This window comes from Brassica napus, chromosome A5 (genome assembly GCF_020379485.1).
Source record: "Brassica napus cultivar Da-Ae chromosome A5, Da-Ae, whole genome shotgun sequence".
Classification (NCBI taxonomy): Eukaryota; Viridiplantae; Streptophyta; class Magnoliopsida; order Brassicales; family Brassicaceae; genus Brassica; species Brassica napus.
The window spans coordinates 22,783,660-22,799,726 of NC_063438.1; the positions used below are offsets into that span (position 1 = coordinate 22,783,660).

Consider the following 16,067-nt stretch of genomic DNA (forward strand, 5'->3'; position numbering starts at 1 on the left):
TATAAGCTGATAACCTCGTTGATCTGCGCTGTTTGGTCTGATCCTTTTGCTTGGATTTTATCTGATGCGCTTACGCCCACGAAAAAGCGGAAGTGTGGATCCAAGAACTCGCTGTCGGTAGTTTATTATAACACGTGGCGGATTATTGTGCGGATCTGTTAAATGAAAACGGTGAGATGCGAAGTAGAGGATAATTACTCGTAAGTGGACGCGGATCCGAGAGATGGAATTGAAGTGGATTGAGCAGAGTTCAGTTGCGTCCGCCACATGTTACGTTGTCAGGGGGGATGACGTGGTCTCGGTATCTCCGTTCATCTCGTAGCGCGATTTTATCGTGAGAAATACGAGAGATCCTCTCGCTATTACTACTTGAAAGTTATAGGGCTGCTACCAAATCGAGCCAATACTTTGTCGACTGCTTATTAAAATATTAGTTGTACGTGAGCTGATTTATAATGAAAACAGTTTTTTTTTTGTGTGTAAATGTTAAGATAAAAAAAGCAATTTACTGGATATTCAAGCATAAAAATGAAGAATATACTCATTTTACGGTATTATATTTTCGATGTGTAGTTACACCAAAAATAATTTCTTTTGGAGTGCATGCGCGTAGAAAAAAATGTAAAATGAAAAAAGGTGGACAGTAGACTATACTATATTCAATGTAGTATGGTTACATTATCGAACATACAAATGACCTCTAATTACAATATGTTTATACTTCTATATGTCACTGCGTAAGTTCTAAGTGGTGTACTGTATTTGTTGTGAGAAAGAAAAGATGATCCAGTATGGAAACAGATGAATAAACTACTTTAAGAAACATGGAAATAAACTGTTGTAAAGTGTATTTATAAGCTATATTATATTACAAACGTTATAGTATTGTAGTTGTTATGAGCCATGTAAATCATAATGTGTAAGAGAACATACTATTTGCGGAGGTGTTTGTGGCACTATCGCCGGAGTTGTCCACTTTTCAATTATGAAACTTAATTATACTATATTTGATACTATAACACATTGTATATTTAAATGGTATAGTCTTTGTTTTACTGGTTCAAGGTGTTTAACTTTTTGACCATTGCCAATTTTGGTAATATATTATATGGTATGTAATCGCTTATAATTGCTTAGTTTTAATCCATGTTCAAAAACGAGGCTGAACAGTCGATTATGCAGCCGCAAAAACGCTCCTCGGAGTCCGACCTCCGACCATGGCGTTTTGACCAACTCGGTAATTAAAATCGATCAACGGTCAATAAACCATTTAATGCCAACTGATTGCCATCTAATCGGATTAATAACCGATTTATTGCTAAATAAATTAGACTAAAGCCCAACTTAAAGACGGACCCGACTATATTATAGCCCATTTGCGTTTTCTTAAGAAAGCATCATATCTTATTTATAAGGAGTGTATTCTTGACAAACTTCAACATGCTCAATGTAGGATGTTTAAATTTGTCTCTCATTAAAATTTTAAAATAATCAATCAAAACTATCGCTTTAGAGAATTGAAGCCAATACTCAAAGTCAACCATGCATCTACCACTAGGCTACATTATAATATCACTGCCCTTCCTTCAAACAAACTAATGTACATATATATTTGAAAATAAAGAAAATGTTAAAAATAAATCCATGATTAATTTCTGATTTTCTGTTAACTCGCTAGGCCCATAATGTCTGCCCGTCTAGCGCGATTCTGAACATGGATTTTAATCAATAAATATTACTACTTAATTCATAGCATGATACATCAACAAAGTATAACACTTATTTCTTACTGTAAAACCATATTTATATTCCATTTCACTAAATACAATATTACTAAACAAATTTACATTTAAGAAAAAGAAGAGTAACAAGGCGGAAGAAAATATATGATTAGCAGAGAAGAGAAATTGGTTGAAGTGCCAGAGTTGGTGAGAAGAAACCATTGCATAAGATGAAAGAAAAAATGAGACAGTGAAAAAAATAGAGTAAAGAGATAACCAGTGGTGACGGTGGTGGAAGAAAAAAATGATGGAGATGTGGCGTCAATGGTGGAAACGATGATGTGGCGAAGAGTAAAATATTAGTATATGGTGGTGAAAGAGAAAACAGTGGAGATAATAGCGAAAGATGTGATAGCGGCAAAAAATGAAACAATCAATGATAGAAATGATGGTAATGTTAAAAATAAAAATGATTGCGGCAGAAGAAAGTGAAATGACGAGAGAAAGAAAAGATGAAATTATAAATCGAGAGAGAAGAACAAAATGTGTGGTGTATGCCTTGTTCTAAAACGCGCCGCCTGGGACCGATTACTCGGCGAATAAACGTAAATCGGAGAGCCACCATGGCGTTTTGCCCCAATTCGCCCAAAAACTCGGATCCTTCGCAAAAGTTCGATTTTTTTCTAAATTGGAAGCTCAAAATCATAGATTTCTCTGCAAATCTATCATAATTGGCATAAACATAAGAAATAACAGTGAAAACGAGTAAGAATCGTGAAAAAAAAAAGCTGAGAACATCAAAATTAGGGTTTGTTCTCGACAGGTAAAAGGAAGAAGAAAGGGGTAGTTTCGTAAATTACCGTTTATTAAAGAGAAATGTAAAAAATCATAATAATACTCCTCTTAACCAACTCGAACCCGCGTGCTCTAAGCGAAATAAAAATCTCCCGAACCACTAGACTATGGTCAATTCTTGCAAACATTACACATTAATTATATGTATAATAAAAACACATAAAATTAATCCCCGATTAATTTCCGATTAATCTCCGATTATTTCATAAATCGCTAGGCGTTACTCGAGCGTACGCACAGCGCCTAGCGAGTTCTCGAACATGGGGTGTATGTAATACCAAAGGTAAGAAATCAATTAAACATAATATACATAGAATATCATAGCCAAACATTTGTTATGTGTAGAAACTTAATTTTTCATATACAATGGACATGTGGCCTAATTTTTCTGTAAATAAAACAATTGGTATGAATTCATATTTCAAATGCGAGTATAGCTTTCTTATTAAAATGTTTTATGTATTTTTGGGTCGAACAAAAATGTTTTTATTAAAATGTTTTGTATTGTTAAAAAGCCCCATAATATATTCATTTTTGTAAACTTCCAAAATAACATTCGAAAATACTAGAAGGTTAAATCTCAAACGAATGGAAATATATAACACAAATTAATAAATTTGGTTAGATATGTTTTTAGTTTGCACGTATGCGTTTATTTTGGGATATGTATCAGTAGAAGAAAAAAACATAATCTTTTTATCAAAAATAAGAAAAGCACATATTCTTAATTTATGTATATAACCATGGATAAAGTTAGTGCTAGTCTTCAACACTCATTCTTCAATACAGGTTATAAGATCATGTGCTTCCATCCGCTTTGAACATTGAAGTATATAAATCATCAGCCATTTTCAAGCAGAATCTTTAGTAACTTAGTTGGCTAACGCATGCAAAACAGTGACCATGAGTCCTGAGGTCCAACAATGGTATATCAACTATCAACTGGTTTCTCTCAACAAGGAGTCGATGACCCCCTATGTTTTATAATTATCTGCCTGTAAATAAAGAAAACCATGAGTCAACCGAAATTTTAAGAAAACCAAAACAAACCGGATCAGGCCGGGCCATTCGTGCTAATGGCAAAACAGTAATTTTAAAGGATTTGGAGCCTTAAAAAAAGCTCTTGTATTCGCCGTCACTAAAACCCTAGAAGTGGTGCTTAAACCTCCATCCCACCTCTCTCTCTCTCTCTAGACTTGTTCACTTCCGTCAACAATGTCTTCCAAGGGTTTGAAACCGACCAAGAGGAAAGATAACGAAAGCTCTGAGAAACCCGATGCTCTCAAATCGAAGAAGCCGAAGCTAGCTCCGTCTAACAATACGATTCAGAACCAAAAGCCTGGAGGACAAGAACATGGTAAACCAAAGTCTTTTGGAAACAACGACAAGAGTAGTGTTACCCTCTCCAAGAAGGAGCGTCGCGTACAAGCTAAGGTTCTTTAGAAAAAATCTAATCTTTTTCTTTTGTCAAAGCTTTAAAAACATTTGAATTTGGAATCTTTTGTCATATGGTTTACGATTCTTGGGGTTGCAGGAGCTGACAGAAGCAAGGAAGAAGAGGAGGAAGCCTCATTACACTCTCGAGCAAGTATGTTCCTTTCTTTAGCTTAATGGATTCATCAACAATGGGAATAGAACTAATTCACTCTTCGTACTTTAATATATCAGGAGCTTGCTACTCTATGGGAGAAGATGAGGCGCCGTGATATTGGCAAGGAGGACCGTTTAAAGTTAGTAGTACCCAATGATTAATCCTTTTTTTCTGCACTTTGATTTTAAAACGCTCTCTATCTTATCTAATAATTGTTTGATCTTATTAGGCTGATATCTGAAGCTATACAAAAGATGAAGGGGAAAATGCACGAGATTGCAGGTTCTCATGTCTCTTCCCGTGTTCTCCAGGTTTGTGTTTTTTCTTTTCTTTTCTATCTTTGGTTCAAATGAAATGACTGTTGAATCACTATCTCTTACAAGTTGTGGCTTTTTTTGTTTTCTTTTGTGGCTTCAGACTTGTTTGAAGTATTGCTCGCAAGATGAGAAGGATGTTGTTTTCAAAGAGCTTCATCCGCATTTTCTTAGCCTGGCTTCTAATACATATGCTGTTCATGTGTTGCAGAAGATGTTGGATGGAGGTGAGAACTAAACTTCAAGCCCAACTGTATTCTTGCTTCTTTGTACATTTAGATGATTTTAAGTGATTTTATTATGCAGCATCTAAGCAGCAGCTTTCAGCCTGTATATCCAGCCTCCGCGGACACGTGGCTTCTCTCCTCCGTCACATGGTCGGATCTGTTGGTATGTTATGTTTCAAAATCTACGACATCTTCACTGAAGATGCCTACTTTTGGAAGCTCACTTTATCTTTGTTTTTCTTTCTTTCCAAGTTGTGGACCATGCATACCATCTGGGCAATGCAGCACAGAAACAAGAACTCCTTGGAGAGTTGTACTCTACGGAGCTTCAGTTATTCAAAGACTTGAACTCAACTTCCGAGAAAAGGTAAATTTTAGTATGTTCTATGGCTTGTCTTATTCTATTTCACTCTTTACTGACATTAACTGATCACGTTACTCAATGGGGTTCAGAGTGGTGGACATTATCGCTAAGCTAGGACTACAGAAAGGGTCTGTTATCCGCCACATGACTGCCATTGTCCAACCAATTCTTGAGAAGGGAATTGTCGACCACAACATCACACACAAGTTGCTGATTGAGTACATGACAGTAGCTGATAAGGTATTTTCTAAAATAAAATAAAATTATTTGAACGTTTCTGAGTTCAAAATTGCTTGGTAACTTTTACTAAATGTTTTTTTTGTTTGTGTGTGCAGACTTCTGCTGCATTTGTGATTCAGCAACTGTCAGGTCCGCTTCTTATACGTATGGTTCACACCCGTGATGGTTCTAGGCTTGCTATGCTTTGTGTCAAACATGGAAGTGCTAAGGTGGACTTCTCCTCCTCTTACTTTATCTGTTCGGATGGTTGCTTCTGCAATTCATGATATTATTCTAAATATCAAAAAATGAACCTTCAATTGAACTTCAAAATCATATTCTTTGCAGGAGAGAAAGAAGCTTATCAAAGCAATGAAAACAGAGAAAGACAGCCATGTTGGAAGTATTGCTTCTGATCAGTATGGAAGTATGGTAAGAATACCTCTAACTATATTTTCTCTTTGTGTTTTGTTTGCTTTATAATCGTTTCTTGCAGATAATCCCTTGTCTATTATATGCTCTCAGGTGCTTGCATGTATTTTCTCCATAGTTGATGACACAAAGCTAGTAACCAAGGTAGTTCCCTCCAAAAGATTTCTGAATTTTTGTGCATGTTCTGTTTTTTTTTTTTAATCTTGTTCAACCTTGTGCAGATTATTGTTCGTGAGCTGGAGGCCAACTTAAAGGATCTTGTTATGGGAAAGGTTTGTGTACATTGATTTTGAAAAGCATGCCAAGATAACATTTAAATTTTAATGTACATTTCTTCAGCTTGATGACATCTAACCTTTTGTTGGCTATATATGGTTTTGGACTAGACTTTTCCTCTTTGCTTTCTTTAGGGTATCAATGACTAATACGTTGAGTTCTTCCAGTATTTGTGTTCACACTTAACGTATGGCTTTAAAATTTTTGTGCAGAATGGTAGGAGACCACTATTGCAGTTACTTCATCCAAATTCTTCACGTTATTTCAGTCGTGATGATTTGGCCTCTCTTGAACTGTCTGTTCCATCACTGTGCTTAATGGTATAGGAATTAACCCCAACTATCTACCTAACTAAGCTGGATGTAAAACTTGCCTGTATTTACCAATTACCATCCAATTTCAGGATAAGTCTGAGACAAAGGACTCAGATGGCAAAGAATCTGCTGAGGAGGAGAAAGACGAGCAAGAAGATACTGTAACTGAAGAGAGCGGTCTTGAAGAAAATGTCACAATTGCTGGCAGTAAAAAAGATCCCCTTTTGAGAAGGCAGGAGTTGCTAGTCAAGAGTGGCCTTGCTGAGGTATATTTGAGTGTGACTCGTTTCGTAGATTTTGTTTTACTGTAGTTTTCTTACCACTCATGAGACATTCTTAAATTTGCTGAACAGCGGCTTATTGATGTCTGTGTGGAGAACGCTGAGGAATTCCTGAAGTCTAACTTTGCCAAAGAAGTCATGTATGAGGTATTGAGTTTTGGCTTCTATCATTTTTTTAGTCCTGTTATAAGAACGATAGGAGAGAGTTAAATAGCTGTGTTTTATTACTTATATCAGGTGGCCGTGGGAGGCTGTGATGGTATTCTTTTGCCAACTCTGAGCGAGAATCTGCGTGAGCTGTACCAAGCCATTGCCTCTGTAGCAGCAGAGCCGAAACCCGAAGAATCAGAAAAGAGTTCACAGCACATCCTGGAAGACTTTCACTCAAGCCGAACAATTAGAAGGCTGGTCTTGGACAGCCCTACTTTTGCTTCCATTCTTTTTAAGAAGGCCTTGTCTGGAAAATGTCGTTCATGGGCTCAAGGACACTGGTTAGCCTCGAATCACTTCTCTCATTATCCATTTTATTTGCAAACAAGCAAGTCCTTGAAACCTGAATCTGTGTTCAATCTCCTCTTTTTCTACAGTTCAAGGATATTATCTGCTTTCTTAGAGACTCAAGATGTTCAAGTGCGTGAGATGGCTAAGGAAGAGCTGCAAGTGTTGGTGGACGAAGGTGCTCTAAAGATCACAGGAACCAAGAAGCCCGAATGATGCACAGCCAGTACTGCTGAATCACTTGGCGGTTTGTGTTTCAGTCTTTTCAAACAGGTTTCTACTAGGTTTTAGAGAATCTGGGATTATGTCAAAGTTTTGTTTTTTTTCTTCCTTCTATGGTTTATTACTTTAATGCAGCTTCAAACCCCCCACCTTTAACAATGTACTCATACTCGATCTTTAGTTGCATATGTTTTAATTAATATCACAAGTTTGTTGTCGAAGCTGAAAACATTGATATGTTTGTGTGTTATTACTTGTTAGAGGTTAAAGAAGAATTAAATTAACAAGGGTGAAAGAAGAGACACAGAGCATGCGCTCTTTCTTCTGTCTTTCACTCCTCTTACTATCTCCACTGCTTCATCATAGTTATCAAATACATGGTGGAAGAAGCCGTACAAGATCACAACACAAAAGTATTTTGATTGGAAATACAAATAAGAGTGAAGAAAGCATAGGCCATGTTTGGAGACAAGAAAACGACAACAACAAATTAATAGATACTCTATTTGCCTTGGCTTCTAATGCTAATAGCAGAATAAGGATTAGATACTAAAATAATCGGACCAAAACAAAATATAAATTGTGACATATATAACAAATATTGTAACTGCATAATCTATACTATACTAAAAGGGAGATATAAACCCCTCTTAGAGTGTCCACATCAGCATATATAATCATCCAATCAGAGAGCTCGAAGTTGCCACGTCATCTCATTATTTTTCGTAAAAAATGAAAAAAACATGCAAAGGACAGGATCGAACCCGGGTTAGTATGACATAAATATAGAGCATTACCGCTAAGCCATTGAAACTTTCTTGAACAAATACAAGAATCACTAAATATGTCATCACAAACTCTTATGTACATTTACAATAATATGGATTCAACTTTCAAGACTTCGATATTTTGTTTGTAAAAAAATAAGAAAGTGACTAAGCTAATATATTCTTTGAAAGTGTGAGAACATTGAAAAATATAAAAGCATAGATTTTGTTTCGTGACAAAGTTAAGACTTTTACATAAGCTTGCTTCCCGATTCTATATACACAAGATTCTATATACACAAATAAATATAAATAACAACATAAGCTTGCTTTCCCCGATTCATATGAAAACTTTTTAAGTTATCCACCAAAGCAAATTAATTAAATCAATCAAATTGTTAGAATACAACAAATTAATATATAATTTTTATTTTAAATAAATTATTTAAAAGTGTATTTTCATTAAAATAAAATAATAAAAAAGTAAAACTGATTTGATGGTAATTTTTATGACATATAATATTATATATATATATATATATATATATTTATATATATTATGTGAAAGAAATATAAGCTTAATATGGAAAAAAATCTTAAATACAAAAAATCCTAAAATTAACAAAAAAAACTAATAAAAATTAAACTATGATATCAATTGAAAGCTTCTTAGACAATATTAATAAAATATTTAACGATAATTAGACAAATTTAATTTTTTTTGCCAGCCAAAAATGTATTATTAATTAGCATCAGTTATTTCAAGATGTTTAAGAAATGATGGACTTAAATGATATATGAACTATGAATAGTAGTACTTGTAAGCTGACTTAGATAACATATCTGCACATCATTTCCAATCCTTTTTGAGCCTAATTCAATTTCTTCAGAGCAGTTATTCCACAAAGAGATCGTATGAGATATTGTTTGATATTCATATTTGTTTCTTGAATGTTAAGAAGATTGATAACTGTAAAAATGTCTCCTTCGAATATTATATGTCTATAACCGAATCTTCAACATGAGACAACTTTGTTTAAAAAGTAAATAATTTTATTTTTCTTATATTATATAATAAATATATATATTTACTGATAATAAAAATATAATTATTCATCTATCACAAATATCATGCAAATATGTGAATCAAGTACTACAATCAAACAACAGAATGATTTCCACAAAGAAATTTAAAAAATATATTTATGTATGTAGTCTTATTTTATATTCTTTAAATAATGTAATACAATATTATACATTATTTTTTAGAATTGAGAAATACATATATATCAGTTAGACAAATTAAGCAATATTAGACAATTTTGACTCTTTTTTTGCCAGCCAAAAGTTATTATTAATTAGCATTAGTTATTTCAAGATGTTTAAGAAATATGGACAAAAAATAGATGACATAAATGATATGAATTATGAATAGTACTTTGTAAAACTGACTTAGATAACACATATGCACATCCATTTTCAGTTCTTTTTGATGCCTAAATTCAATTTCTTCAGAGCAGTTATTCCACAAAGAGATCGTATGAGATATTGTTTTGATATTCAGATTTGTTTCTTGACTGTTAAGAAGATGATAACTGTAAAATGTCTCATTTGAATATGATATGTCTATAACCGAGTCCCTACATCAGAAGTTTGTTTTAAAAGAATATAATTTTATTTTTCTTATATTATATAATAAATATATATTATTTACTGATAATAAAAATATAGTTATTCATCTATCACAAATAACTATGCAAATATGTGAATCAAGTACAACAATCAAACACCATAATAATTTCCACAAAGAAAATTTTAAAAATATATTTATGTTATGTAGTCTTATTTTATATTCTTTAAATAATGTAATACAGTATTATACATTATATTTTTTTAGAATTGAGAAATACATATAATATCTTATCCGCGCGTAGCGCGGTTAAAAAATCTAGTACATATAATATATTTATATTTTAAAATTTAAGATCAGTTATACTAATATAATTCTAAAATATACTTATATTTCTATTCTTTTTATTTTGTAACTGCTATTAATCCATTTGTTTGTATTCTGTTTTTCTGAATTCATCCTATTCATCTTATTCCTCTAACTTAAAACCAGTTGCAGCCGAAGCTTTTTCTTTCCAAAACCGATTTATAAAACTTGTGTAGAATTTGGTCCAGCACTTGTTATTGTTTCGTTACGTTATATAAGAAATCAAAAAATTAAAGCGATGTATGAATGGTGACTAAAAAGTGTCCGGCACATTGAAACACCCGCTCAGCTCAAAACATTCATAACCTTAGTGAGTGAGTGTGTGTGTGTGCAGTTTACATGATTTCAACAGAGCTAGGAACATAAGAGCACACAAACACAGGTGGGCTACGACATGCGTCTGCGTGGAGGTTAAGAGAAGGATCTACGACTCCTCCGAGATCCACTTGTTTGAAGTGTCCATTTCTACCAATGATGCAAGCAGTGTTGCGAGTAATGCGGCCAACCTCATCTCTGGCTTCATCAAGAACCACTGCCACCTCCTCCTCCTCCTCGTCAACCAAGAAACTCTCACCGGAATAATGAAACGGAAAACCCTTGAGTGGTTCTGTATCAACACTTAGGAACAGCTTGTTCCACGACACTGCATCGGGCTCGATCTTGCTACTGATCCAAATCTTGACCGTGTGTAGAGAAAACCTTGTTCCTGAAATAACACAGCAAGCTGCTCTTCTCCAACACTAGAGAGGCTCACTATGTCTCCGAAGGAGTGAAAAGGCAGATGCACACGCGGCCCAAACCTCTCTTTTGTAAAATCAAAACAAAGTAAGAAATCACGAAGATCTGTTCCTGGAGCTACTACATCGACAAGCTTCTCTTCAGCAAACCAGTAAGTGTTTCCCCTTGAGAGACACGCCACGGTAATAACACTTCAGTCTACACTCAGGGTCGACATCAACAACTTTTCACGAGTTAGAGTTAAAACTGTAGAGTTCAAACTTGCCAACACGGCGCTTTAAACTCGGGTCGTAGAAATCCACAAATCTCAACAGTTTGTGGAGAGAGCAATTATTCTTCTTGTATCCGAGAGCATACATGTACCTATCAAATCTGTTATAAGAATCTCTGGGTTCGATCCACCTTGTCTGCCCACTATAAGGGTTCCAAACAACAAGCCGATGATTTGTCTTGTCTTTGGTGATGCATAACAATAAACCGTCGCAGTGAAAGATGCAAGATATGTCGACTCCATCAGCAGCAGCAGCAGCAGGATCCTCGTGGTTTAGGCTAACGAGCTTGCCTATACGCTCTATAGATGGTGGAGTGAGTAGATCAATGCTCATCAAATAAACCTTATAGTCCAGCAACATCACCACCTTCCTCCTCTGATTCTTACCGAGGTGCTTCTTTATAAACCCCTCATCTTTGGTTAAAGTGTTCCACTTTTTACAAGTAGATCGTACTCTTCCCAGAGATGTCACCGGAAGCCTAGAGAGCACCTCCTCTGCCACATCCCTTGGAAGGTCCGATATCATCGTCGCTTTTGTTTCAATGATTTTGAACCCTCTAGTTTTAAGTAAACTTCAAATAAATATATATAAATTAGAAAAATACATTATTTTTCAAAATAAAAATTTTCAGTTTTCATATTTTTTCAAGCTACTTTCAAGTCCAAGCTCAGGGAATCTACTTGCCCACCAACTGAATTCTGGGCAGAAGTACCCAACAACCACATGGGTCTCATCACACTGACGCTTTCGGCAACATCTATTACAAGTACCAGGATACTTAAGGGTGGTTGCTTGGGTTATCTGCTATTATATTGAAATTGTACTGTGAGCTAAGTGAGACTGCTTCTACCACCCTGAACATCCTCTTAGCTTATTCTGGTACAACTTGAGATGAAATTGCTTCTACCACCCTGAACAATATCCTCTTAGACTTTTAAAGAACATGTTTAGTTTCGCTTCTTTCACTTGCATCTCTTTTAGAGATGGGCTTGATTAGTGCAAGCTCTTAATATTACAGTTGAAAACAAACTCAAAACACAATTTTAAAAATCCTAAATATATCTTCTCATAATTAGTCTAGTTTTTATATTTAGTTTAGATTGTAATTGCAATAATAAGTTATATTGAAATGATATTTATGAAATACGCTTCTCTGTGTCAACTATGAAATACTCAATCTAGAATTATGAGATGCTATTAGTAAGCCAACGACATAAATGAAACAACCGTAATTGGTCTAACTAGTAAGTAGTAACCACTAAATGTGAATCAGAGAAAAGAGTTCACAGCACATTCTGGAAGACTTTCACTCAAGCCGAACAATAAGAAGGCTGGTCTTGGATTCCCCTACTTTTGCTTCCATTCTTTTCAAGAAGGCCTTGTCTGGAGTCGTTGGCTCAAGGACACTGGTTAGCCTAATCACTTCTCTCATATATCCGTTTATCTGCAAACAAGAAAGTCCTTGAAACCTGAATCTGTGTTCTATCTCCTCTTTTTTTTTTCTTTTCTGCAGTCCTTAAAAACCTCTGTTACTATGTTTTAATCTGATATCATTTTTCCTTATAGTTGGCTCAGTTCTAATGATTCAACTCACTTGGATCTGATAAGTCCCTTGCCAAGAGATCTCAATGTTGATCGTAAGTAATAAGAACACAAGTAGTTTTGGGTAGATAAGTCTACCTCTTTTTGTCTTTTTCATTTCTTTAAATAGAGATTACAAGAAGCAAATAACGTGAAAGGGAAAGTGGAGTCATTGACTCCTACATTGCAGGAAAATGGGAAAAGTGGAGAACATGTGCTTTGACTTGTTCTCTTATTGAAATTCAAATAACTTACTGAAACCATTTAATTGTGCAGATATTTTCGGTTGATCTTGTGTGGCCTCGTTGTCCTTCTTGGTGCCACCTCAGCATCAACTTGTACGTCATCTTGTATCCTATCATCACTCCCGTCCTCGGAAAGAACCTTGTCCTCAAGGTTCAGCTGAAACAGTGGAAAGCTTGTTGTGAATTGTGTTTGCTCCTCTCAAGTGGCTTCCTCAAGTGGTAAGTCCTTCCAATGAACAAGTAGCTCAATGATTGTCGCGGGTCCTTTACTGACTTCACGTGTCTTTAATATCTGTTGTGGAACAAGGCGAAGTGCACCAGACTCCTTCAGTGGCGGTAGGTGGATGGAGATCGGATCATCAGTGCCAACTCTCTTCTTCAATAGCGAGACATGAAAGACTGGGTGGATGCGTGCGGTGGTAGGTAAGGTGAGCTTGTAGGCAACCTTGCCAATCCGTGATTCTATTTGAAATGGGCCATAGTAACGATTGGCCAGCTTCTGAGATGAACGTCGGAGGACTGTCTTCTGGCGGTATGGTTGCAGGCGGAGGTAAACCCAGTCGCCTACATTATACTCAACATCTCGTCGACTCGCGTCTGCTTGTTGTTTCATCCTGTTGTTTGATGTCTCCAGGTGGTGTTTGAGTTCTGTAAGTAACTCGTCTCTGTTCTGTAATTGCTCGTCAAGTTCACCAACAAGTGTTGAACCAATTTCATACCGTGGGATTGCAGGTGGGGAACGGCCATAGAGAGCTTGGAAAGGCGTTGTGTTGGTGCTGGAGTGGAATGTAGAGTTGTACCAGTATTGAGCCCAAGGTAGAAAAGAGCTCCACTGCTTAGGTCGCTGCTGGACAAAACATCTTAGAAACTGTTCAATGCATCTGTTGACAACCTCCGTCTGTCCGTCGGTTTGTGGATGGTAAGCTGTTGACATGCGTAAGGTTGTACCCGAGAGACGCCATAACTCTTTCCAGAAGTGGCTGAGGAAGATCGGATCACGGTCACTAAGTATCGAACGAGGCAGACCATGTAGTTTAACTACTGTCTCGATGAACTTAGCCGCAACAGTGGACGCTGTGTAAGGATGTGACAAGGCGACAAGATGGGAAAATTTGGTTAGACGATCGACGATTACCAGAATAGAAGTGAAGGCACCAGACCGTGGCAACCCATCGACGAAGTCCATGGATATATCTTCCCAAACCTGCTCAGGGATAGGCAGAGGCTGAAGGAGACCTGCGGGAGACATAGTCTGAGACTTGGTGCGTTGGCAAGTTATCGCATCGAGAGATGTAGTCAGCGACCGTTCTGTGCATCGAAGGCCAGTAGAAGTGGTGAGATAGGCGTTTAAAGGTTCGAAGCACACCTGAGTGGCCTCCTAGTGCAGTGTCGTGATGTTCATGTAGTAGTTGCTGAACTAGAGGAGACGTTGGTGGGATCACGACTCTGTTGTTGTAGCAGATGAGTCCATCGCGCCACGAGTAAGGACGACCCGAATTTGCTGTTGTGGTGGCTCCAATGCGTTTGAGGTAAGGATCCTGTGAGGCCAAGTCGCGGAGGTCTGTCCAAAAGGATGACTGAGGTACTGAGATTGCTGCAAGGAGAGGACTGTCCGGAACCCGTGAAAGAGCATCTGCTGCAGAGTTAAGCTTTCCAGGTTTGTAAACGATCTCGTAATCGTACCCTACAAGTTTTGCCATCCACTTTTGCTGCTCCGGAGTGAGAATTCGTTGTTCCAACATGTAGCGCAAGCTTCTTTGGTCGGTTTGGATTGTGAACTTGCGCCCCAAGAGATAAGGGCGCCATGTGCGTATGGCGACGATGATTGCTAGCATCTCACGAGCATAGGTTGACCAAGCTTTCTTCTGTACACCCAGAGAGCGGCTCATGAAGGCAATAGGTTGGCCTTGTTGAGATAAGACAGCGCCAATACCATCTCCGGAAGCGTCGGTTTCGATGACAAAAGGTTTGGAGAAGTCAGGCAAGGCAAGAGTTGGTGTTGTAGTCATGGCGGTTTTGAGCTTGTTGAAGGCTTGATGATAGTATCCTGTGAGGCCGAGGAAACCTCGAAGCTCGGTGACTGTAGTAGGAACCGGCCAAGCTGTCATTGCACTGACTTTGGACTGATCGACGTTGACACCAGTGTTGGAGATAATGTGACCCAAGTACTCGAGCTCTCTTTTACCAAATTCACACTTTTTGAATTTCACCGACAAGTGATGTTTCTGTATCACGCTAAAGACTTCTCGAACATGTTGGAGGTGAAGCTCCCAAGTTGGGCTGTAGATGAGAATATCGTCAAAGAAGACGAGTACAGACTTCCTCATAAATGGTCTGAAGATGTCATTCATAAGGGCCTGGAACGTTGAAGGCGCGTTGCAGAGGCCAAATGGCATAACGAGGTATTCGAAGTGTCCATGGTGCGTCCTGAAAGCAGTTTTGTGAACATCAGAGGGGTGCATTCGAACCTGGTGGAAACCAGCAGTGAGGTCGAGTTTAGTGAAGAAGGCGGCACCGTGCAGTTCGTCTAGCATATCCTCGACAGTGGGAATCGGAAAGCGATCCTTGATTGTGGCAGAGTTGAGCGCTCTGTAATCGGTACAGAAGCGCCATGATCCGTCTTTCTTTTTCACTAGGAGGACCGGGGAAGAGAAGGGGCTGGAGCTCGTCTGGACTATGCCGGCGCTGAGCATATCGGCAACCTGTTTCTCGATCTCATCTTTCTGAAAGTAGGCATAACGGTAAGGACGAACGTTGATTGGATTTGTACCTTCCTTGAGTGTGATATGATGTTCGATCTCACGCTGTGGTGGAAGACCGGTTGGTGTTTGGAAAATCCCATCAAATTCAGTAAGTAGTAGTTTGATGTCGTCGTTAAGCTCTTGTAATTCTGGTGGTGGCGCCGGAGAGCAGATCGCAAGGAGGAAATTCCCTTGTCGGAGGTCCTTCTCGACATCGTCTGTCGTTGTGGGCCGAATCAGTGGTTTGGTAAGCCCAGTTAGAGTATGGGTTTGACCCTCCCAGTTCAACTGCAGCGTTTGGGCTTTCCAATCTGTGAGTATTGGGCCAAGACCTTGTAACCATTGGATACCCAAGACCAAATCGAGGCCCACCAGAGGAAGTGCGTACAATGTGACCTGAAAGTGAGCGGTGC

At 37.5% G+C, this 16,067-nt stretch overlaps 1 protein-coding gene and 1 pseudogene across 1 annotated transcript; one reads left to right on the forward strand and one right to left on the reverse strand.

Annotated features, from left to right (window-relative positions):
* Positions 1-3,713: 3,713 nt before the first annotated feature.
* Positions 3,714-7,535, forward strand: LOC106452073 (pumilio homolog 24). Its single transcript, XM_013894091.3, has 17 exons — positions 3,714-4,010; positions 4,111-4,164; positions 4,245-4,306; positions 4,397-4,478; positions 4,585-4,708; positions 4,788-4,871; positions 4,961-5,075; positions 5,162-5,312; positions 5,408-5,521; positions 5,640-5,723; positions 5,817-5,867; positions 5,945-5,995; positions 6,212-6,319; positions 6,403-6,579; positions 6,667-6,741; positions 6,832-7,085; positions 7,182-7,535. Exons 1-17 carry the CDS (start codon positions 3,792-3,794, stop codon positions 7,306-7,308), a joined length of 1,932 nt encoding a protein of 643 aa, XP_013749545.1. The 5' UTR covers positions 3,714-3,791; the 3' UTR covers positions 7,309-7,535.
* Positions 7,536-10,412: 2,877 nt separating this feature from the next.
* On the reverse strand, positions 10,413-11,612 carry LOC106453996 (annotated as a pseudogene).
* Between the last annotated feature and the right edge of the window lie 4,455 nt (positions 11,613-16,067).

Excerpts from the sequence above, each read along its gene's own strand:
- LOC106452073 (XM_013894091.3), top strand. The coding sequence starts at position 3,792 with ATGTCTTCCAAGGGTTTGAAACCGACCAAGAGGAAAGATAACGAAAGC. Across the intron at positions 4,011-4,110 it reads AGCGTCGCGTACAAGCTAAG|GAGCTGACAGAAGCAAGGAA; the intron begins GTTCTTTAGAAA and ends TTGGGGTTGCAG. Across the intron at positions 6,742-6,831 it reads CCAAAGAAGTCATGTATGAG|GTGGCCGTGGGAGGCTGTGA; the intron begins GTATTGAGTTTT and ends TACTTATATCAG.